This window comes from Python bivittatus, unplaced genomic scaffold (assembly GCF_059951505.1).
Source record: "Python bivittatus isolate LINGU-HERP-01145 unplaced genomic scaffold, Pbiv_v1 ctg000560_np1212, whole genome shotgun sequence".
In the NCBI taxonomy this organism is placed as follows: domain Eukaryota; kingdom Metazoa; phylum Chordata; class Lepidosauria; order Squamata; family Pythonidae; genus Python; species Python bivittatus.
In genome coordinates, this window is record NW_028277083.1 from 3,139,569 (window position 1) to 3,161,583 (window position 22,015).

The 22,015-nt window shown below is 46.2% G+C and overlaps 1 protein-coding gene across 1 annotated transcript; it reads left to right on the forward strand.

The window, feature by feature from the left end:
- Window positions 1-951: 951 nt before the first annotated feature.
- LOC103058190 (kinesin-like protein KIF19) lies at window positions 952-13,724 on the forward strand. Its single transcript, XM_088147764.1, has 13 exons — window positions 952-984; window positions 1,351-1,476; window positions 3,180-3,290; window positions 6,476-6,563; window positions 7,012-7,148; window positions 7,517-7,642; window positions 8,530-8,724; window positions 9,470-9,622; window positions 10,208-10,330; window positions 11,119-11,278; window positions 11,679-11,853; window positions 13,240-13,402; window positions 13,719-13,724. The coding sequence occupies exons 1-13, from the start codon at window positions 952-954 to the stop codon at window positions 13,722-13,724; spliced, it is 1,596 nt and encodes a 531-aa protein (XP_088003890.1).
- Window positions 13,725-22,015: the final 8,291 nt, after the last annotated feature.

Here is a 22,015-nt window from a genome sequence, read left to right on the forward strand (position 1 = left end):
ACCTTGGCAAGTTTAAGATGGGTGGAGTTCAGCTCCCAGAATTCTCCAGCCAGCAGGGCTGGCTGGGGAATTCTGGGAGCTGAACTCCACCCATCTTAAACTTGCCAAGGTTGAGAAACACTGGCTTAGATAATACCAATTAGGCATATATCTCACACTTAGGAGCTCTGACAGCGTCAGTCCTAAATCAATTGAGATCAAGTGTTTATTCCTTTAGGGCCCCAGCAAGTAAGAGACTTCGTTTTTCTAATAAACTTTGTAGAGCCTTAAACGTCTTTATTTCAACATAATACTTGACGCTGGAGTTACTAGAGGATTTCCCCATGTGTTCCTGGCAGTTTCTCTCTCGATCTTCAGGGAGCAGCACACAGTAAACCATTCCTGAAGCTTGGCTTCTTTGCAGAAAGTGAAGGATCGCATCTGGGAGCTTTCCCAGACCTAAAAATCCCTCTTAACATGAAATGGGGGCATTAAGTTGAATTATTGTAGTGTTGTCTTTGTGGTATGTTGTGCATGTTTAGAGATGTGCTCGGTAGGTTGGCCCTGCTGAACTCCCATTGAAATCTGCCAGTAGAGCAGCAATGCCAGATGAATAGACTTGAACGCTTTGTCACGGGTGGATTTCAGACTATCCCTCTAAGTTCACAGCTGTCACGTTCAGTGGCAGCAAATCCCGGGGGTTCAACGTGGCCAGTTAAAAAGGCCCCTTTTGATTGGCGCTGAACCTTCCTCCTTTGGCTCCCTGCGCCTCCGTCTTCATTTGCATCACCTGTTCTCCCCAGGGAAAATGCAGATTTTCCCCTTGCAGGCTGCTGCTCCTGTTCCCCCTCCCTTCACGGAGCCACTCTTTTTGCAAATTGCTTCGTTGCGGCGTGCCTAATGGGTGCCTTGTCACCCTCCACGTCCCCTGGTGCAGCCCAGAGGAAGGGGCTTTCGGGGGGTTCAGCTACGATGAAGGATCTGGGAGCAGAACACCAGCTGATGGTAAGTGCTACAGAGCTGATGAGGCACCGCTCCTGTCCTTCCCCATCACCCCCACCCCTGTGAATTGCTGGTTCCTTTAAATTGGGGGGGGGCTCACATCAAAGCCTCCCCACGGGCTCAGCATCCATTCCATGCTGGATATCAATGTGCGCGGGGCGAGCACCCACTGAAATACTAAAACTCACCTGACGCTTGTGCTTTACCCCACTCTCCGGGTTTCTTCATGTGATGAAATGCATGCAAGACAATTCCACCCCCCACCTCACCCCCCGGAAAGGGGACACGCCACTGCTTTGGAAATGGGCACCTTGAACAGCCCCTGGGCACCCAGGGGCTGAGCAGAAATCCCAGGGGTGCACCTTGCAGGAATCCCTGCGTTCCGGAAAGGCCGATTCTCGTTCTCGCTTGCAGGTGGCTCTCCGCATCCGTCCCATCAACGAAGCCGAGTTGGAGGAAGGCGCAACGGTCATTGCTCACAGAGTGGGGGAGCAGGTGAGAGGGGGGGTGCAGGGGGGGGGAGAACTAGGCCAGGGAAGGGGCAGTGGGGTCCGTGGAAATGGTGAAAGCTGCAGAAACCAGGCAGGATTGGACTGAAATTATGCACTGGAGTTGCAAGTATGTTAGTCTAAAGCAGTGTTTTTCAAATTTGGCGACTTGAAGACGTGTGGACTTCAGCTCCCAGAATTCCCCAGCCAGCCGTGCTGGCTGGGGAATTCTGGGAGCTGAGGTCCACACGTCTTCAAGTCGCCAAATTTGAAAAACACTGATCTAAAGAGAGCTACCATCGCTTCCATGCTCAGCTCTTCTATGGCACCCACAGCTTTTCTTCCCCCCTCCTTTTTTTTTTTAAATGGAAAATAAAGAAATCAACACACTACAGAACAAGGGGCCAGTTCTTAGAAAAAAACGGTGATTGGCTGAAATTCACCGCTTTTTTTGGAAGTAAACCCTCCTGTCCAGGACAACGTTTAAAAGCTGGACTACCAGACAGATCCTCGTGCCAAAAAAGTCTCAGATGGGGTGGGGTGGGGTGGGGAGCAGTATAAGGTTCAGCCTCCTATTTTCCCTATGATTTCAGAGATCTTGCTGCTTTCATACAAGGTTCTGTCCAATCTGGGGTTTGCCATTAGCTGTGCATATCATCAGAAGCCGGAATGTGGTGGGCACGACACAATATTTTGATATTCCAAATCTGTTCATTGGATAAACACCGTCTTGTAATTTTCAGGGGTTTCATTGCCCACATTGGCATCTCTGCTCTGATTTACACAGCCGCAATTTTGTTTTAGTTTTTAAAAGGGCCGATGGTTTGTAATCTACGCGGCAAACCCTTTCCTAATTGTATGCATTTATCCACAAAGCTGTCAAAAGTTTGCTGGGCAATTCCCTTTATGTAATTCTTCTAGTGGGTGAAAAGGCCTCCATCGGATAGGTTCCAGTGGAGAAGAATAAAATCGCGTTCTTCTTCCACATTACTTCTACATGCAAGTCAAGAAAAATCTGTCTGGGGGAACCCAGAGAAAACAGGCTGGCTCTATAATCTTTGACGAAGAAGCATTCTGCTTTTCTTTTAAAATATACACCAGCAGAGACCAAGCCTCTGCTTTAAGAACATTTTCTTCTTCAGGTTTTCCATTAGGGGAACATAATGAGAAATAGCAACACGTTTGTTATGTCTCCAGGGCAGCTTGTCAATCCTAAAACGGGTGGATTTGTCAGAGTAACTACTTCCAGCCCACCGCAGAGTGTTTCTCACAGGCCGGTTTAGCTCTGATCCTAAATTCCGCATAATTTGCACATTTCAACTGCAAAACAGTCTTTTCCGGAGCTTTTTATAATAGGAGTGTGATAACAAAAAGAGATTTGCTCCATCTTGCAAAGTTGCATCCGTATAAGGGATTGCTTACACTGCTTGAAAGAGTGCTGAATATGTACAAAGGGGCAGTGTAAAGACAATATCAGTCTGGATTGTGTTGAAAAGGGGGCAAAAACCCTGGGGAATTCTGGGAGTTGAAGTCCACACATCTTCAAGCTGCCAAGGTTGAGAAACACTGCTCTAAACTCTCTGTCAAGGACTGTAATTGCAAACGACTGAGTTTGGATGACCTCCTTGACCCCTTCCCAGTTCTATGGTTTTATGGAGTTTGGTGCTGTCACCATCACTATGAACAACTGAATCTGCTTCTCTGTAATAGATCGTGGTTCTGATGGATCCCATGGAAGATCCAGAGGATATCTTGCGTGCCAATCGGTCAAGGGAGAAAACCTTTATTTTTGACATGGTTTTTGGTCCCCAAGCAACACAGGTGAGGTGGTCCTTCCGGGCTGAATAACCTGGAGGCTGTAACCTAATTTTCTTCCGAATCTTTTTTAATGCTACATTTTAAATGTATTGCTTAGTCATTTTAGGAAGCACCAATATCAGCCAACCCACATGGGTGTTGTCCTACTCTACCTGGAAGGCACCTGGTGGGTGGGTGAAGCTTGTCCAGATGTTTCCTACATGAGCATCTGAGAGGGAATTTCAGTTCTCGCTTGGCAGAGGTAACTCTCAAGATATTTTGTCCGAATAGGGGGTGAAGTTGAACATACAGGTGACGTTCACATTGGTTAAAGTGCCCACTGGTGATTGGTACCGGTTGTGGATTGAAGGAGCATCTTGTGTCATCTTTCCCTGTTGGTTCTTCCCCTCCAGAACACATTCCTAGTTGATCTCTTATTAGCCCACAACCTCATCTCTGCCTCTTGATGTGGAATGAATCAGATTATGAGATATCACCTACTGATTGCCTTACCTCTAATTTTAAAGAAATAAAAAGGCTATAAGTTCTCTCATCTCTCTTCCTGGTGTAGATTTGCTCTCGGTATCCCTCTTAGGACCTGATAATGTGCCCTAGTATTCATCCTGCATCTTGGCCGTAAGTCACTGGGGATGATATTACTGACTTTTAAACCTACAGTGAAGTTAAAAAGTTGAAACACTCCTGAGAGATGAAGTCATGTTTACTGCGGATGCTAGATATGCCTCGCCAAAGATGCCTGGTATGAATGCATCTAGATCTGGAAGCGTACTCTACTGGGGCCAATTCTGCAAGTTCAAGCCTTGTGTTAAGTTTCCACGGAAGAAAGAAAATGACAAAAAAAAAAAACCATGGTGATCATTTGGTTATTCAAACAGAGCAGGAGCCATTACAATGGCTAAAATAAATAAATAAATCCACCTCTCTTTCAAATAAGACAATGCAAAAACAGTATCTTACATACCAGCTTTCTGTACCATAATGCTCTCTAGCTGGTTTGCAGCTACAACTGTAGGTATAAAAATAAAACTCCTCAGCGCATTTTAAGAATTCTGTTTGTGTGTGAGGGGAAGGAAGGAAGGAAGGAAGGAAGGAAGGAAGGAAGGAAGGAAGGAAGGAAGGAAGGAAGGAAGGAAGGCAGGCAGGCAGGCAGGCAGGAAGGAAGGAAGGAAGGAAGGAAGGAGGGAAGGCGGGAAGGCGGGAAGGCGGGAAGGCGGGAAGGAGAGAGAGAGATAGAAGGAAGGAGAGAAGAGGAAGGCAGGAAGGCAGGAAGGCAGGAAGGCAGGAAGGCAGGAAGGCAGGAAGGCAGGAAGGAAGGAAGGAAGGAAGGAAGGAAGGAAGGAAGGAAGGAAGGAAGGAAGGAAGAGAGGAAGGAAGGCTGGAAGGAAGGAAGGAGAGAGAGAGAAGGAAGGAGAGAAGAGGAAGGCAGGAAGGCAGGAAGGAGAGAAGAGGAAGGAAGGCGGGAAGGCAGGAAGGAGAGAGAGAGATAGAAGGAAGGAAGGAGAGAAGAGGAAGGCAGGCAGGCAGGCAGGCAGGCAGGAAGGAAGGAAGGAAGGAAGGAAGGCGGGAAGGCGGGAAGGCAGGAAGGAGAGAGAGAGATAGAAGGAAGGAGAGAAGAGGAAGGCAGGAAGGAAGGAAGGAAGGAAGGAAGGAAGGAAGGAAGGAAGGAAGGAAGGAGAGAGAAAAAGGAGGGAGGGTTTTGCTAATAACATACAGTCTGACCAACTGGTACTGCCCACAACCAGCTTTGATGCTAACCAGCAAACCAGTATTGGTGTTGGAGGTTGGCTCCATTAATATGGACACAAACATGCCTAATTATGTTACTTTGCATCACCAAGCTCTATTATTTTTTCTATCCAAGCACTGCCTTTCTGCTTGGTTTCTCTGGCATTCTTCTTCATCCCATCCATGCTAGGTGCCCTTGGTTGAAATCCAGACTGATGGATCCAATCTATCCACCCATTCCTGGCTTTTCCTTTTGCCCCGTGCATAGTTAAAAGCTGCTCGTCACCTTCTCGGTTTTGTTGACGTTGGAGTTTCTTAAGGCCCCCGAGCAGTACAAAATCTTTTCACACCCATGAAGGGCGTGAAGAAGGACTCCAGAAGCGATAGCGAAATGTGCTAAGAAACGGAAGAGTTATTCTGTACTTCTTGATCTATAGAGGCACAACCCACTGAGCCATGAAAGTGTCAAAATACTTGGTAATCAGAAGTTCTAACAAGAGGCGAGGAAGTTGTGCCATTGCTTGGGGGGTTGGACAGTGAATGGGAAGATGAGCTCCCAGGGTTTCATGCAATGGCATGCTCCAGGCTATATAGAAATATCACATCATCGGTGGCTTCGTGCTGCAGGGACGTGTGAAAGGCTTGGCTGTCGAGCGGCTCCCCGGCACAGTAGCTTCTGAACCGAAGATAAAAGCTGTTTTTTGGACCCGCAGTTGAGCTGGGATGAAAATCCCTCTATCCTTGACCAGAATGGCTGAGGATGACGGATTTGTTCTCCAGCGTACCCGGAGTGCATCAGGATGGGAGAAGCTGATTTGGAGAATGGTAGGAAAGGAATGAATGAAGAGATCAAGGCTTGCGAGCTGAAAAATGAGGGAGTTTTGATCCTGGTGACGGCTTCCTTCTGACTCTGAGTGCAACGATCAGCAGATCTTGACGTATTTAGGAAGTTAGCCTGCCAAAGTGGGAGGATCTCCTTAGCCTTTTCCCCTGACATACTACTTTTCTACATGCAAGGGAAGGGAGGAAAATTCCTTAAGTAGAAACAGCAAAGCATGATGTTGCATTTCCCCAGACATTTTATTCTTCTTTATACAAATAGGTTGCATTTAGATATTTAAATCCTCTTCTCTTTTAAAAGGCAGTTTTCGACCTCCAGTCCAAATTAGTCCTATAATTTTGGAGAGAGAAGCCAGTCTGTGTCACAACATACTGGTTCTCTCCATATAGGGAGATGATTTTGTTCCCCAGCAAATGCTGCAACAGGTGACTTTCCAGCTCCTCTTCTCTCTGTGTGGAGGAACAAGGGAAAAAGAAGCCTAAATATTAGGAGTTTTAACTCCAACCATACCACAATAAACTAATCTGGTGGTTGAAACCTGTAGCTTGCCTTGAGAAGTTTAAAAGCATGAATACAAGTGGTTCTGAAAGCACCCCTGATTGTCCTCTTTTATTGCTCCTAGGAGGAGGTCTATTTGTCCACTACTAAAAACCTCATAGAAGGTGTCATCTCAGGATACAATGCAACTATTTTTGCATATGGTCCCACAGGTAAAATAGCTCTGTCTTTTTGCTAATGCTGGGGCTGGTGGGATGTAATGGTATATGGGAAAGACCTTGGGAGATGGGGTGAAGAGATGCTGCCTAGGGAACAGTCAGATAAGAGGGGGCATAGCCCACAGCTGCATAATGGCAGGAGAAAGAGGCTCAGAAGGGATCCTCCCTAGTTTCTTGGGCTGTAAAGGAGACAAGGGGAAGATTGTACTTTCAGTCTTGCAAGATTCTGTTAATGTAGCTTTACAATAAAGTAGAATGAGCTCATCTGGCCACGTTTCCTGCCTGGTCTACCTGGTAAGGCTGACATGGAATGAGTGGAACAGAGATGGAAGGAGTTTCTCTCTTTTGTGAACTGCATCCAAAACTTACCTGTTGGAACTGGAGCATTTAGAAGTGAGGGTTCCCATTATCTTTCTTTCTTCCTCTTCCCCATTTTTCCCAGGGGCTGGGAAAACCTACACTATGCTGGGGATGGATTCAGAACCTGGAATTTACATCCGTACCCTCAACGATCTCTTTCAAGCCATTAAGGCCACAGGAGATGACAAGGATTATTTGGTCTGCATGTCGTACCTGGAGGTGAGATGACCACTTTTAGAGGATTGCATGCTTAAGCAAGAAGAGGCATAGCTTGGAGCACCCCAAGGGATAGTAGGGATGAAATCAAACCATGTGTTCTGCAACTATGTCAGCCCCAAATCTTCCCACCCCCTCCTCCATAAAAGGGAAACATTTGTCCCTCTAGGAGAGAAGCCCCATCCTTTGGTCCTGTACCCACTTTGCATGAGAATGACCCACTTGAATCTTCGGGGGGGGGGAAAAGGATCCAGAAGCAACTGATGGAAAAGACCCATCTTCACTGGAGACTGTGCGGGACTGAGTGGCAAGCCTTGGTAAGCAGTTTTGGACTAGATGGGTATATTCCATTTCTCCCCTTTTGCTTTCAGATTTATAATGAAGTTATTCGTGACCTCCTGAATCCATCCATGGGCTACCTTGAGCTAAGAGAAGATTCCAAAGGATGCATTCAGATTGCAGGAATAACGGAAGTCTCAACCACGAATGCCCAGGAAGTAAGTGTGACCAGCCTTCTGTGGGGAGGGAAGACGTCAGCGCTCAAGAATTAAGCCTGTCTACTCTGTTGCAAGAACAGTGTCCGTCCAGATGAACCAGACAATCCAAGGGAGAATTGGATGCCCAGTGTTCAGTGAGCTTCAACAGCGGGAGGACTGGAGCGAGATAGAGCTCTAACAATAGTCAGAACTTGCAATGAACGTTCAAAGATCTAGTTTTTCTAAGTTCTGATTAATAAGAGTTAAGAAAAAGATTAAGTTGGTTGCCTAAGAATTCCAACAAGTACTTTTGCTTTCAAATAAGAACGTTATACACAGGCAATTCAAACCCATTAGCTTCTTCTTTGGCTTTCTCACCCTCTTTCAGTAAAGGCTTGTCCCTTTTGAAAAGGTGGGCCAACCGGCACCTTGATTTTTGTTTGCAGAATAGCTACTGCCTCTTTGTCAATGTTGAGAATCCATTCTCGCATTGGCCTTCTTGGCAGGATTCAATCTACATGTAAATTTCCCCAATCTTGTTTCCTCCACATGAGTTGGACTATGGCACCATCATTGGACTGTTGGCTGGAATCCAACACATCTGGAAGGTATCTGATTGGTAGAGCTGGAGCCAACACATCTGCTCCTTCTAGTTCTGCAGCTGGCTCTCTTATATTGAACAAAAGAAACAATCCATAGATATGTTTGTGGCATCCATGTATTTGTACATTTATGTCTTGTAGTAGAGCAAGCAAGTGATACTAGATCCCACCGCTTATCCAAATGGGCTGTGGTCCCACCGTCCCTTCTTTTTATGCCCTGATCTTCAAATTAAGCCACCCTAAGGGGTCCTGGCCCATCTTGTCCTGTCCCCCCCCTCCACATGGATACATGTTTGTGTTCTAAAGATTATGCAGTTGTTGACCAAAGGGAACAAGGAGCGCACTCAGGAGCCCACAGCTGCCAACAAGACTTCTTCACGATCGCATGCTGTTCTGCAAGTGTCCGTGAAGCAGACCAGCCGAGTGAAAGACATCGGTGAGGAAGTGCGTGTTGGGAGGCTCTTCATGGTTGACCTGGCTGGATCAGAAAGGGCCGCTCAGGTGATGTCAGCCATCCTTCAGTTCTTGTAATGGCATGTGGGAAAGACCTTGGGAGATGGGGCAAAGAGATGTTGCGTAGGGAATGGTCAGATAAGAGATGGCATAGCCCGCAGCTGGATAGTAGGTGGGGCAAGAGTCTCAGAAGGGACCCTCCCTAAGTTCTCGGGCTGTAAAGAAGACTGGGGGAGAACTTTACTTTCAGATTTGCAAGATTCTGTTAATGTACAGTACCTTCAAAATAAAGTAGAATTAGCTTATCTGATCATGTTTCCTGTCTGGTCTACCTGGTAAGGCTGACAGTTCTCTACCTCTCAGTGGCCATTGCTTAATGCAGACCTCTCCAAACTTGGAAGTTCTTCCTGCTGTGCCCACAACCTTTCTAGCTCAGTGCTACAGCATCTGTTTGCATGCTGAAGATTCAACCATTCTGTCAATAAGCTATGGGTAAAACAAGCTATGATTTAGCCCAAGTGAATGTAGTTGAAATTTATCAGCTCTGACAAATAGCACAGGATTGTGGGGGTGGTCAAAAACCTCTGGAGGATCTACTTAGAACAGGCTTTTGTAATTCTACTTAAAGTTCACCTCACAGGAGGGAGTTTGAAGATACCCTGTCTTAGAATAATTCTGTCTGATTTATAGAGAACTTTTCAGCCACTGTTCTACTCCATGTACTGCTAAATTATCAGGGTTCTTGTGTTTCTTTCCTGGTGCAAAAGTTAATCTTTTCTCTCCTTCTCCACAGACACAAAATCAGGGCAAAAGGATGAAGGAGGGGGCCCATATCAACCGGTCGCTCCTTGCTCTAGGGAATTGCATCAATGCGCTGAGTGAAAAGGGGGCCAGCCGAACACAATACATCAATTTCCGAGACAGCAAACTTACCCGTTTGTTGAAGGTAATGAGTCTTGTGGTTTTTTCCCCTCAGAGTAGGACATTGGCAAATTGCTCCTGGATTCTATTCACTTTTAATATATAGCTATATTTAACATAACTTTTAATATATAGATTATATTTTCTCAACCTGGGCTTACAAGCCAGGTTCCACCCTCCAGATGGTGCTGAATGTAAAAATCACCTTCACCAAAACCATTCATATATTGAGAGAGATAAACCCCAAGCGTGATGAAATTCAACGGATGACTCTTGCTGGGTCCCCTAATTTCACCCCAGGCTATTTCACAAGGCTGTTCTGTGGATACAGTGAGTGGTTTTTTGGATGGGGGGAGGTGGTAGGAGAGAAAAAGAAAAAGCTGTGCAGGTCCCCTTCATCTCCTGTGCCATGGCAAAAGTAGCAATAGAATAAGGAGATTCAAAGATGTTTCCTCAGCTGAATACTCACCTGTAGATGGTTCTGGTCGCTCGGGGTCAGGAAAAATATAATTGGGTGTGCTGCCCTGTCTCAACCTTCAAATCCACTTTTGTAGAGCTTATTTTGTTGGCGGTGATGAGCCAGATACTCACAGGGACCTTATTTCTCTAGGACTCCCTGGGGGGCAACAGCAAAACAGTTATGATTGCCCACATCAGCCCAGCCAGCACCTACTTTGAAGAATCTCGGACGACTCTGATGTATGCCTATCGAGCGAAAAACATCAAAACAAGGGTAAGAGAGGAAAAGGCATGAGAGCTGGCTGCTGACTTCCAAGAATTGGAAATCCAAGAATAATAGAGAGGACCAAGAACAAAGGGCACCAACGCTTGTTTACCTTCACACCAAAGATGTCTTTGATTCCCCCATTACAGAGTCCTCTTTTGAACTAACAGTCAACATTCTTTGGGTAGTGTCAAGGCTTCAAGGTCGGCCAGGTCTGAGAAAAGGCAACACAGGGGCTACTAGAACTCTATCGTTATAGGGTATAATAACTGAATCTTGAAAGCCTGCCTCTGCTTCCTCTTGTACCAAACAGAATCAAAGTGGGTTTATCTTCAGCTTCTTTCTTACCTTCTCTCCCTTCCCGGGGCTAAGCTGATGTTCACTTAATGGTTCATGCCTTCTTTCTTCGAGGCTATCTCCATCCTCATGTACAGGTGGTGAGCAGAATATTTCTTCTTTAGACTCGTAGGTTTTTGAAGGGAAGGGAGAGAACTTTTATTTTGTAGCCATTTTGGAGAGATGGGGGGTTCTACAAGCCTCATAGTTCCACAGAGATGTTTCTTCATTTCTCAGAGCCCCCACTTTCAGGTACAATCCAATTGGCACTCGCTAGTAGGTGTGTGGTCCATATGTTTCAATGAATCGTGGGTCCAAAGAGAGACCGGGCATAAAGGTTGAGCTAAAGAGTATCAGAGCATCATCTAAATCATGACTCCTTGCAATCTGTTGCTGCTGTCGTTATCCTTAACATTATTAGAACAACTGGAATGCCCGACCAGATGTTTCTGCTTCAACAGGTGAAACGTAACCTTCTCAATGTCTCTTACCACATCGCTCAGTATACCAGCATCATTTCTGACCTACGGCGTGAGATTGAATGCTTGAAGGCTAAGGTTGAAAACCAGGGGAAGGAGAAACATCTCCTGAACTCTGGTGCCAAAGATGCACAAGGGCAAGGTGGGAATTTGGCCTCTTCTCTGCACTAAATCACTATAGCTTTCATGGTTTTCTTAAAACTCAGTCCCTATATTTCTGAAGTGTCAGGATGAGGGACGCTGCTATTTTGCCAAGAAAAACATGAAAGGGAGCTAGGAGGAGCATCAAGGGAACCCATCTTTGCAAAATGACAACTTCTTTGGAAGAAAAAAACCTGAAGGGTGGGGGAACAGTCCAGTAAATCTGGAAAAATGGGACCCCTAGCCATAGATAGTTCCTTGGAAATAACCCTGACTCTGTTTAACCAGGGTTTATACTTAGATTAGTCGGCATGGTATTTCATTCTAGAGGCTAGAAACTAACTCAGAAGTAAATTGCAAAGCTGAGGTGTTGAAAGGTCTCACTTCTTGTCTTCCCTCAGGGGAGGCTCCCCTGGACTTTGAAGAGTACGGCCATCAACAGCTGCAGAAATTACAGAAACAACTGATGGGTGCCTTCAAGGAACAGATGGACATGCGACGCAGCTTAATGGAGCTGGAGAATTCCAACATGGAACTCCATGTGGACACCTCCAGGCACCTTCTCCTGATTGCAGAGTGAGCCACAGGACCTTTTTTGCAACCAATCTTTCGTCTGTTGTTGGATAGCAGAGTTAGAGTGAAAGAGAGGAAATCACAGGGAAGCAAATTTCAGCTAAAGACAAGGGTGTCCAAAGGATATGGTCAAAAAAGTAAAAATGGTGCAATTGAACCTCTGCTCTTCATGTTTGTCATTGTGTGAAAACAGCCAGAGCTTTGATTGCACCACTATGCCTCAGCTCCACTTCTTTGACCGCATCTTGTGGACACCCCTGGCTAAGGGGGAGAAGATTGCTAAGGACTGGAGTTTTCCAATTATGGAAACAGTTCACTGGATATCCTTAAGCTGAGGTGTCTAGAGAAGCAATGGGAATTTGAGATCAAAGCAATGGATATTCAGATCCACCACAGATGAATAGAAGCCTTGTAGGAGAAATCAACAATGGCTGCAAAGTTTCCTTTCAGAAATGTTTCTCTGCTATTAGTGTTATCATTATTGTTGTAAAGAAATCTCTGAAACATTTCTAAGGAACCTTAAAACACAGCTTGAGACATCACTGCAGTATCCCCAATGGTGCTCAACCACATTTTTCTGGGGCTTATGGTGTTCCTGTAAATAAGACTCCAGAACTTAAAAAAAAAAAAACTTGCTAAGTTTTTGCAAATTTGTGCCTTAGAGTCACTAAAGGGCATTGTGGCCTCTGATAAAATAATGAACCATCTTTTAAAACCCAGCTGAGAGAATCGTTTGGAGGAAATGAATGCTTTCAGATCTATAGTTTCATTTTCATTGCGTTTTCAACTTGCAACCAGAGAATCTTGTGGCACCCTAAAGGCTTACACATTTATTATTGCATAATGTTTCACTGAATACAGTCCCCTTTTTCAGGGCCCTAGCATTTTTTAATGATGTCGTCACGTTTGAGTCAAGTTTGATTCCTGGTGTCCACAAGTCCATGGAGTTTAAGAGCAACACTACTGAAGTGTTTGCCATGGACGTCTTCAGATTTTATTTTCATTTCGCCATTTTGTCTACAGCCTTGGGATGTTCTCATTGTCTCCCATCCAAGTATTAACCAGGCTCAACCCCACTTATATTTCGAAGGGCAGCCAAAGTTAGAGGGTGCTGTTCCAGTTGCTCGGATCAACTCTACATCCAACACATTAGTTGGAGGGCAGAATTGGCAGTCAGTTTGGATGGGCTGAGGGCACTTCTTATGTTTGGGTGAATTGATCCTCCGGGGTTGCTAATTCAGGGTTAGAGAACAGCCATGTATACACAGGCTGCAAGTTAAGGACACTGAAGTCAACTGTATCTCAAGGGTACCCAACTGGAGAGGAACTGATGGAGACCTCCAGGTCCTGAGATTGGAACAGCTCTGGTCATAATGTCCTTCCTTCCAGCTGGGAACGAGAGAGAGTTCATCAAGCTGGCCAAAGTGCCAACACACACCATCCAAGCAAGAAAGAAGAACAGGAGGATTCTCTGGAGCCTGTGGAGGTCACGATTGCCAGGGAAGAGATAAACACACTGGTGACAGAGCAGCGGAAAACGGCTGCCTTAAAGGTAACAGCAGGAAGGAACATTTGCAATTGGCTCAGAATTGTGCAACTAAGCTCGGTGTGTGTGCATGTGAACAAAAATAACACCTTTCCACTGTTATAACTTTCCAAACCTGGGGAACATTTTTCATCAAATGGGGAAAAAAATGCAGTACTTATTTAGTGACATATCTAATAATGATGTTTTTATTTAACTAATAAATATCTATTTCAGTTTTCCCCAAATAATTTATCTTTAAAACAGGTTAGTTGAGATTTGCTGAGAATATAGTCGAAGGGAGATATGTTCATGTCTCATCTTGGGTGTTGTTATGCCGTAGACATAAATTCTAGGTCTTCCTCCTTTGAGGTAAAGAGATAGAAATTTTTCAGCAAATGGAAAGAAGGCCACCACTATAGTTATCTTCTGAAAGCTTTGCAATTTATTGCTTTATTAGATTGTGTTGTGGGATTTTAAGATGCTGCCTTCCCACCGCCTTGCAGCTCTGTTTACCAAGTTGATCTGTAACGTGTGGGAAACAGTATTTTCTGGAAGCATATTTTCAGAGTTTTGTATGAAAAAGGGACTATATTTAATGGAATTAAATAATGGAACATACACCATGTTGTACATGTGAGTCCTTTATAGGCTTCCCTGGGGTAACCGAAGGGGAGGGGGTCAAAATAATAGCCCCATCCATGGAATTGAAGTCTTGCTCCTTTTTTATGCGCATTGTGGTCACCATCTTGACTTGAGATTCTGATGTGGCCACAGCAAAGGAACAGAGTCACTTCAAAATAGCAACAGCTCCTCTCTCCCTTTAGTATTCAAAAACTGGTTGTGAATATTTAGACAACACTTCAGAAATGGAGGAGAATTTTGTCCTCACCATCCAGTGGCTGGGTGGGTGGGTGGGGAGAGATTTCCAAGTTCTCCTTTCCTGATTTAGGCTGATCTGGAGCAGAGGTTGGTGAATGCCAAGAAGAAAGTTTCCCAGATGGAGAAGCTGCTACCAAAACAGACCACCAGCAAGGACCAACGGGAAGTTCTGAGGCTCTTGTGCAAGACCCATGAGTTGGAAGTGGGGAACACAGAGCTTCAAGCCAATGCTTTGTACAAAGAGAACCTCCTTTGCCAGAAGGATTTTGTCATCCAGTGCCACCTGCAGTACCGGCATCTCTGTGAAGAGCTTATTCAACAGCAGTGGTCACTGATCAAAGGTAAGTCTGGAACTTCCATGATGATCCCTCAATAGCTTTCTCTGATCATGCTTTTCTTTAGCTTCCAGCCGCACTGCATTGGAAACACTAGACATGACTCCCCAAAGGGGATTTTGCTGCTTCCTTAGCCCTATCTTCATAGTCACTGTGGATGCTTTGTTTCTCAGCGAATTTGGCCATCTCTTTGGGGGCATCAACTCTTGAAGCTTTCTGCCTTTTCTGTAGACCACAATATTCCAGTCCCGGAACCACTGGAAAAACTATACCGCCTGTATTTCCATGAGTTAGAGGAAGGGACTCTGGATCACCTGCTCGTGCTTCACTCACTGATGTCCAGTGCATGGCAGGTAAGGCAGAATTCTCCCCTATTTCTTTGAAACAGGAGTTCCTGAGGGAGGGGAGTAGGAGAAGTTGTTCTTCCAAGGAGAAAACCCACATCTTGCGTGCAGAAAGTCCTGTGTGGAACCTCTGCTATCTATCTAACCAGTTTGCCAGCAAGAAGAATCCACACTCATCTAGAGAAGGGAAAGACAACTTTGATCCTCAGGAACACCCACCATCCCCAGAGCCCTTAAGGAAGGCTGCAGTTATCCTCAGATTTAGATGAACATAGACATGGAAAATGTTCCTAAAAAGGATATTTTACTTGCTTAAAGTTAAAACTAACTTCGACCCATTTGGGGGGCGGCATCCTTGTCCAATCCACTTTTTGAAGTGAGCTCCCACCCTGCTGAGAGATCCATGTTCTGCTTAACAAGAAGTTCAAAGTGTCATCAGTGGTTTCCTCTTCCCTTCCACCCATTTGATCTTCACCAAACTTTGCGAGAGAGGCAACTGAAAGAAGTAACTTGCTCACAGTCACCTAGCTGACTGGGGACATGCCATTCAGGAGGTAGGGACTATGAAATGAGAGAGGCTGATTGCTGAAGAAAACCTCATCTGAAATCATAACATCACAATTGTCTTAGAGTGTAATCCCATTCCTTTGTGTATTTATTTGAGGAAACTCATAATGGAGTACAGATAAGCACTTGGGTGTTCCTTGTTTAACTCTTGGTGTCTTGAATGTCCCTGCCTTACAAGCTTATATTGCTTTCCCCATACCATGCCACCAAAATTCTCTTTGCAGCTGTAAAAGGGGGGCATTGCAGAAAACTTTCTTTTCAACCCCTAGGCCCAGTTTCCAAATTACAACCATAAAAAACATCATCAGGAAAGGTAAATGATTAATCCAATGATCTTAAGTCAGTGATGTGGAAATAATGCTAGGTAATGTCAACTTTGCAGGAGGATGCATCCATCAGCTGATAAACTAAGCTTTTGTTTTTCTTCTTTTCTGGGGTAGTTCCATTCTGGACAGATTCAGAGACAAGACCGCAACAGAGAGGAGAATCAGAAAGGATCCGTCGATCACAGGAAAGGTTTCCTTCCGGGGCCAAAATTTGAGTTTTCCTCAATTGTTGTGGATTCAGACAGGTACTGGCAACTTTTAGTAGGGAGAGGAAAGGTTCTATTCTAGAGCAAAAGTCAATTCCAGAAACGCTCTGATGGCACCTATCAAGTTGGATATGGACCCAATTCCTAAAGGGAATATTGTGGAGCTTCCCTCTAGGTCAGTGTTTCTCAACCTTAGCAATTTTAAGATATGTGGACTTCAACTCCCAGAATTCCCCAGCCAGCATATCTTACTTTTGCAGGGCTTCAGAAAGTTTTCCCATGGTCCTAATTAAAGAATCCCAACTTTCCATCTGATTTCTGTTGGGTTTACCCAACAGTGCCTATGAATAATCCAAAGACTAGCTCTCCTTCCCCAAGGGAATCGGCTACTGTGTCTGCCAATGGTTCATGTTTGCATTCTGCTTTGCGTTTTCTTAGTGACAGTTACCGGTCATCCTCTAAAAACACCCCAGCAAAAAGAAAGGTGACGCACGAGTGGAATTACACTCCTACTTTGTTTCATTTGTTAACAACGCCGGTCCACCAGGTCAGTCTATCCAAAGCACCTCTTTGATTGCTCTGCTTCATTTTCGTTTGCTTGCTTTGACCCAGGAGTTCAAAGAAGAGATATATATGGAAATTATAATCTCTTAATTCTCGTTGGGATCCATCTGTCAGAGTTAGGATTTTGGGGAGCCGGTATATGCCATGAATTTACTGCAAGCCCAATTCTTTCTGAAAGAGCTATGTGGTTGAAAAGAGGCAGGAGTCAAGATTCAGGGCAAGAAACAAGGATCAGAAGGATTATCAGCTGCCTGAGTTGGAGGGCAAATAGCTCCTTTGGCTGTTTCAATACAAAAAGGAAAAGCTCAGAATACATTTTAGGGAAACTTGTAGCTTAAGGAACCAGGCATCCCATGCCATTTTTGTCTCTCTTCCAGAGCTTCTGCTACTTAAGGTGGCCACTTCATTTTGCGTTACGGTAGAGTCAGCCTTGCAAGCAATGAAGTCAGCACCAAGCAAGGTCAAGTTTTAAGACCACAGCCAGAGAAACAGAGCAGGAGTTGAAGCAGTCTTCATGCTGGAGAAGAGTGCTTAAATCAAAAAGCAATTTCAGAAGCTAATGGTCTGCAGGGATCTGGTAGCAAGATTTGGCCCATGGGGGAAACTCAGCAGATTTGAGTATCAAAGAAAGGCGTAAATGACATCCTTGGTCCATAATCAGCCAGGTTTGCAGAATAACTTTTGAAATGAAGCATGTGCAAATGTTGCCTTTTTGATCACTTTGGTTTCCAGAAAAAGGCTCCAGGCATCCCTTCACCAAAGCTTGCCTCCAAGCTACGTTCCTCATCTTCCCAAGGTTCTGGTCGGAAAAAGTCCAGTGCAGATGTTCCCAGTGGCCCCTTGAGTCTGAAAACTTTGAAGGAGATGGCTGACAGCACCAAACAGATTGCTCTGATTGCCGCCCGCCGTCGATCCCAGGTCCAGGAGAGAGATCTTGGCAGGGAGATCTCCTCCACACACTATTTTGGGGAGGAGGAGCTGGAACTGCAGCAGCCCAGTTTCACTCCAGAACATCGCTCCAAAGGCATGGCCACCATCAACAGCCTTGGAGCAATGTTCCAGAGGAAAGTATGGACACACCACCGGGTTCAGAATGAAGGAGACAAAGAGCAGTCCTGGGAAAGGAAAACTGAGAAGAAGGGATCTCTTGAATCTCTCTCTCCCAGGGTAAGCTGGCTTTACAAAGAATGAGCATAGCATGGACCTAGAATTCAGATGAGATTGTGGATGGAATGGTGGCTACATCATGGTCAGTAGGGATAGCTCCCAGTGAAAGTGAGATTGCTGCAATGTATCTAAATTGCACAAATACAGTATGTGCATTTCTTAAGTAATGCCAGCCTTAAGAAGGTTACTGTGCAACAGCAAAGTAGACTTCCCATTGCCAATGGAACCCAAAATCCACTAACCAATCCAAGTGTAAAAGAATGGCTGGATGGTGTCAGAGGGATGAAAATTCAGAGGACAACATTCCTTATCTATCACAACATATGAAACATATACAGCGAGGCAGTGTTGTGTAGTGTAGTGGACCTGGACCAGGAAGCTTCCACTCATCCAGGAAGCTCAGTAGGTGACGTTGCACTGGTCTCTCATCCCGACCTACTTCACAGGGTTGTTGTGCAGATACAATCAGGGGAGATCCCTATCAGTGCCACTTTTAAGTTCTTAGAGGAGAAGGTGACAGGTAAGTTCAATAATAACACCTATACTGAGATGACCTGGAATCACCATTTCTGCAGATCAGGATCCCAACCAGCCAACACCATTTGTTTATTAGCACTATCAGAAATCCTTACCTTACAAAAGCAATCTGGATCCAGATCTTTTTTTAATCTCCTATCTTACAGATTTTGCAAGTGAAACACTGGCCCCCCTCCAGTCAGGACAGCAATGGTTCAGGAAGCCAGATGCCACCAGTCACATCCCCAGATAGCGCTGTAGGTGATCTTTCCCACATCTTTCCAGTTACCACAAAACTCAAGTTTCCTGTTGGACATCAAACAGGTAGAACGTGACCTAATGGGGGACTTTGGGCTTCTTTGCAGAGATCTAGAACAGGGTGAAGAACCAATGGCCTTCCTTTGTAAGGCACATTATCCTTGACCAAGCACCATGGTGCTGGAACTAATAGGTATTGGAGTCCAACAACACCTGGGGAGATGTGGTTTTCCTAGCTCTGAATTAGGTTGGCTTGCAACTATGGTAACACTGCTGGGCCTCAGGAAGTTGGCAGGGATGAGACTGTGAGTGGTCGGTCTTTGAGTATTTTGTACTGCTAATGGCTATGCTGGCTGGAAATTCTGGGAGTTGTAGTTCTCACCAATCTGCAGAGGATCTGAAGGAAAGTTGAGCTATGGGGACTTGGCGAGCGGGTCACACCATTGCAGATTCTGGCCTAACGCAGATGAGAGCACTTCCTCATCTGCATTAAAACTCCTTCTTCCCTCTTTCTGTCCATAAAAGCAGAAAATCCACCGCAGGTGTTAATTGTAAACCACGTGGGGCCCAGCACCATCCAACAGAGTAATTCCAACCAACCACGAGGCCAACTCCTCCAGAAACGTGTCAAAGGTTAGTCTGAAGGCTAATGAATGGGGTCACCTATTCTACTGTCCTCTTCCAGGTTAAGATGGCCCCACAGATGCAGGGTTGGGCCCTCTCCTTCCTCCCCACTGCCCATGATACAGGGCCTGGTTCTATTTTGAAATGCCAGGTGGCTTGGCAATCCTGTTGACCAATCACGTCTGCATTTGCAAAAGGCAGTTTGGAGAAGGATCTAGCAAGAGCTGATTTCCACCTCAGGCTTCTGCCACCTGGCCAGAAAAACATCACAGGAAGGAACAAGCAACTTCTGCAGAGAGGATTTTAACTACAGTATAAGCCTAAGGAAGATGGGCAGAAATGATGGGAACTGGAGGGGCTGGTCTAATGTTGGTCATTGTGCTCCCTGATTCCAGTGTGCCCTCAATCTTATATTTTTCCAGTAGTCCAAATGGCCCCTGGTTTCCCTCATCCGTAAATGCATTTTCCATGCATTGAGGCTTCATTTGTACAACATATTAAGCCATATTTAACCACAGTTGATTGCATAAACCAACGTTGGCTAGTTTTGCACCCCAAAGCATGGCTTATAAGCCACCACAGAACATGCTGTCATGTGTGATGTTCGGTTTTGGGGTAGCGTATTGTGCAAAATCCAGCTCCAGAGCTTCAAGCTGGAAAAAGAACAACTGCGGATGTCACAAATCTCCAGCTTATGGGGCTGAGAACTGGAGTTATTACATTGGAACATTCTGTTTCCAACAGCAGCATTCCAGAATGACATAGGAGGAAAAGGAATGGGGAGGGAGGAGGGCAAAAAAAAAAATACAGGTCAAGGTCTTAAAGATGCAATCGTTTTTATGATGGGAAGAGAAGATAATTTGGGTCGCTTGATGGAATTGCTGGCAGGAGATAGTCGCTTGCTGTGCTGGTCTTCTGTCCTGCTGCTGGATGAACCATAGAAGCAACTCCAAATCCCACAAAATGTATCACATCGGCCACCTGTTTTTCTAACCCAGGGCCCGTTGAGAGCATCGGGGGATATCGGAAACAGCAGCAAGTTTCTCATTCGAGAAACCCAGTAAAGCCGAAATAACAGCCGCTGGCAGAGAAGCCGTGGTTATCACCCAGGCCCAGGAGGGCTCTCCTTTGCCAAGATGCAGAGATATATTAGAAGAGCAGTTGGTGAACGGGAAGAGAGAAGTTGGTGAACTGTGTTCAGAACGGAGGTACAAGTGACTCTGGGTTTCTGCTGTACCCCCTAAAACAAATGTCCACCACAGAGTACTCAGAAAAGGAATTCTGCTCTCCTGGACTCAGCTAAGGCTCATCTTAGTCTCTTAGAAGCCAACCAGATGCTTCTGAGGTGCTCAAAGCAGGAGATGGAGATGTTCCCCTCTCCCATTACTGTTCCAGGGCAGCGTGTTCCCAACCCAGAGGCAGCATGGACCCTTCCAGATCAATAGCCCTGAAGAAGCCCCATCCGCCATGTATTTATCCAAGCCTGATGCCTTTTCCAGCATGCATTTGCCTCGGTTCAGAAGATGGTACAAGGTAGAACTGCCCAGAGAGCAACCAACGGCAGCAGCTGGAGATCCGGATTCAAATCCCCATGGCTCAGTGAACGCCTTGAGGCCTTTGCTCCCCATCCTTCAGCCTTATCTTCCTCACAGGGCCATGGTGAGGAGGAAGCTTCTGAAAAGGAAACCACATATGCGCCTATGTGTTCCTCAAAGGCAAGTTGGGATCGACATGTGACTAACAAAAGTGTGTGAATCAACTGATCTGTCTTCTGTTTTGTTAACGAGTTCCCAAGTCAAAGGGCTGATCTTGTTTTTCTCCACGGGGTGGGGGGAAGCTAAAGAGCCCAGGTGCCTTCTATGTGCCTTCCAGGTTGATGGAAGGGACCAAGCTAGAAACCGGGAGATGGCATGAAGCCATCTGGGTGACCTGGGGCCGGTCTCTCTCGCTCAGCCCTGGGAAGGAGAAGAAGACAAGGGCCCACCACTCCCAAAAATGTTGCCCAGAAAACTGCAGGGACTACTCCAGGCGGTCAGTAGGAGTCACAACTGACTCAGATAAGACAGCCAATGTGGGGCAGTGGGAAGGTGCTGATTAGAAGCTGGGAGGCCGTGAGTTCTAGTCCTGTCTTCCCTGGCACTAAACAAGCGGGGGGACTTGTCCTATTTCCACACCCTCTTGGGATGCCATTCGGCTCCTCCTGGCCATGTCGCCACGCAGAGCAGCGGCAGCGAAGCCCCTCACCTGCCTTTGCTCCTTTCCTTCTTGTATGGAGGACAATAACAGCCTGGCTGATAGTCCAGGTTCCCGATCAGTCACCCAAGGTCTCGCTCAACGAGACACTTCGGGAATTCCACAGACCAGGGTGGAAAAGCAACAGGGCCCTCGAGAGCTGCCTTCGGAAGCAGGTGGCATGTCCATGGTACGTAAAGCCTGGTGGGTGGAGTAGTTAAGGTGCCAGGCTAGAAACCGGGAGAGGGCGAGTTCTAGTCCTGCCTGAAGCACGAAGGCAGCTGGGTGACCTCGGGCCAGCGCTGGGAGGAGGAAGGCGAGGGCAAAGCCATTTCAAAGAGCTTGCCAAGGACACTGCAGGGCCATTAAAACTCACCCCCAGTTGCTGGGGGCGAGGGGGGGCCGTCTTTAAATCCCCTTCGGAAGAAGCAGCGAAGCCCTGAGTTTGCAGTAGGAGCCGCCCGCTCTCCTGCGCCCCCCGCGGGACATCGATCGCTGCGGGCAACGGGGCATCCTCGCCGCGCCAGCCCCGGCGGCCGGGCGGGCGGGCGGGCGGGCGGCACGAGGCGCGCCCTGGCAGCGCGGCGGGAGCGGCGGGCGGCGCCTGCGCTGGCTCGGA

Bases quoted from the DNA above. Each gene is read 5' to 3' on its own strand.
- LOC103058190 (XM_088147764.1), top strand. From the start codon at position 952: ATGAAGGATCTGGGAGCAGAACACCAGCTGATG. The intron at 1,477-3,179 runs GTGAGAGGGGGG...TCTCTGTAATAG, and splicing joins CTCACAGAGTGGGGGAGCAG to ATCGTGGTTCTGATGGATCC. The intron at 10,331-11,118 runs GTAAGAGAGGAA...CTGCTTCAACAG, and splicing joins CGAAAAACATCAAAACAAGG to GTGAAACGTAACCTTCTCAA.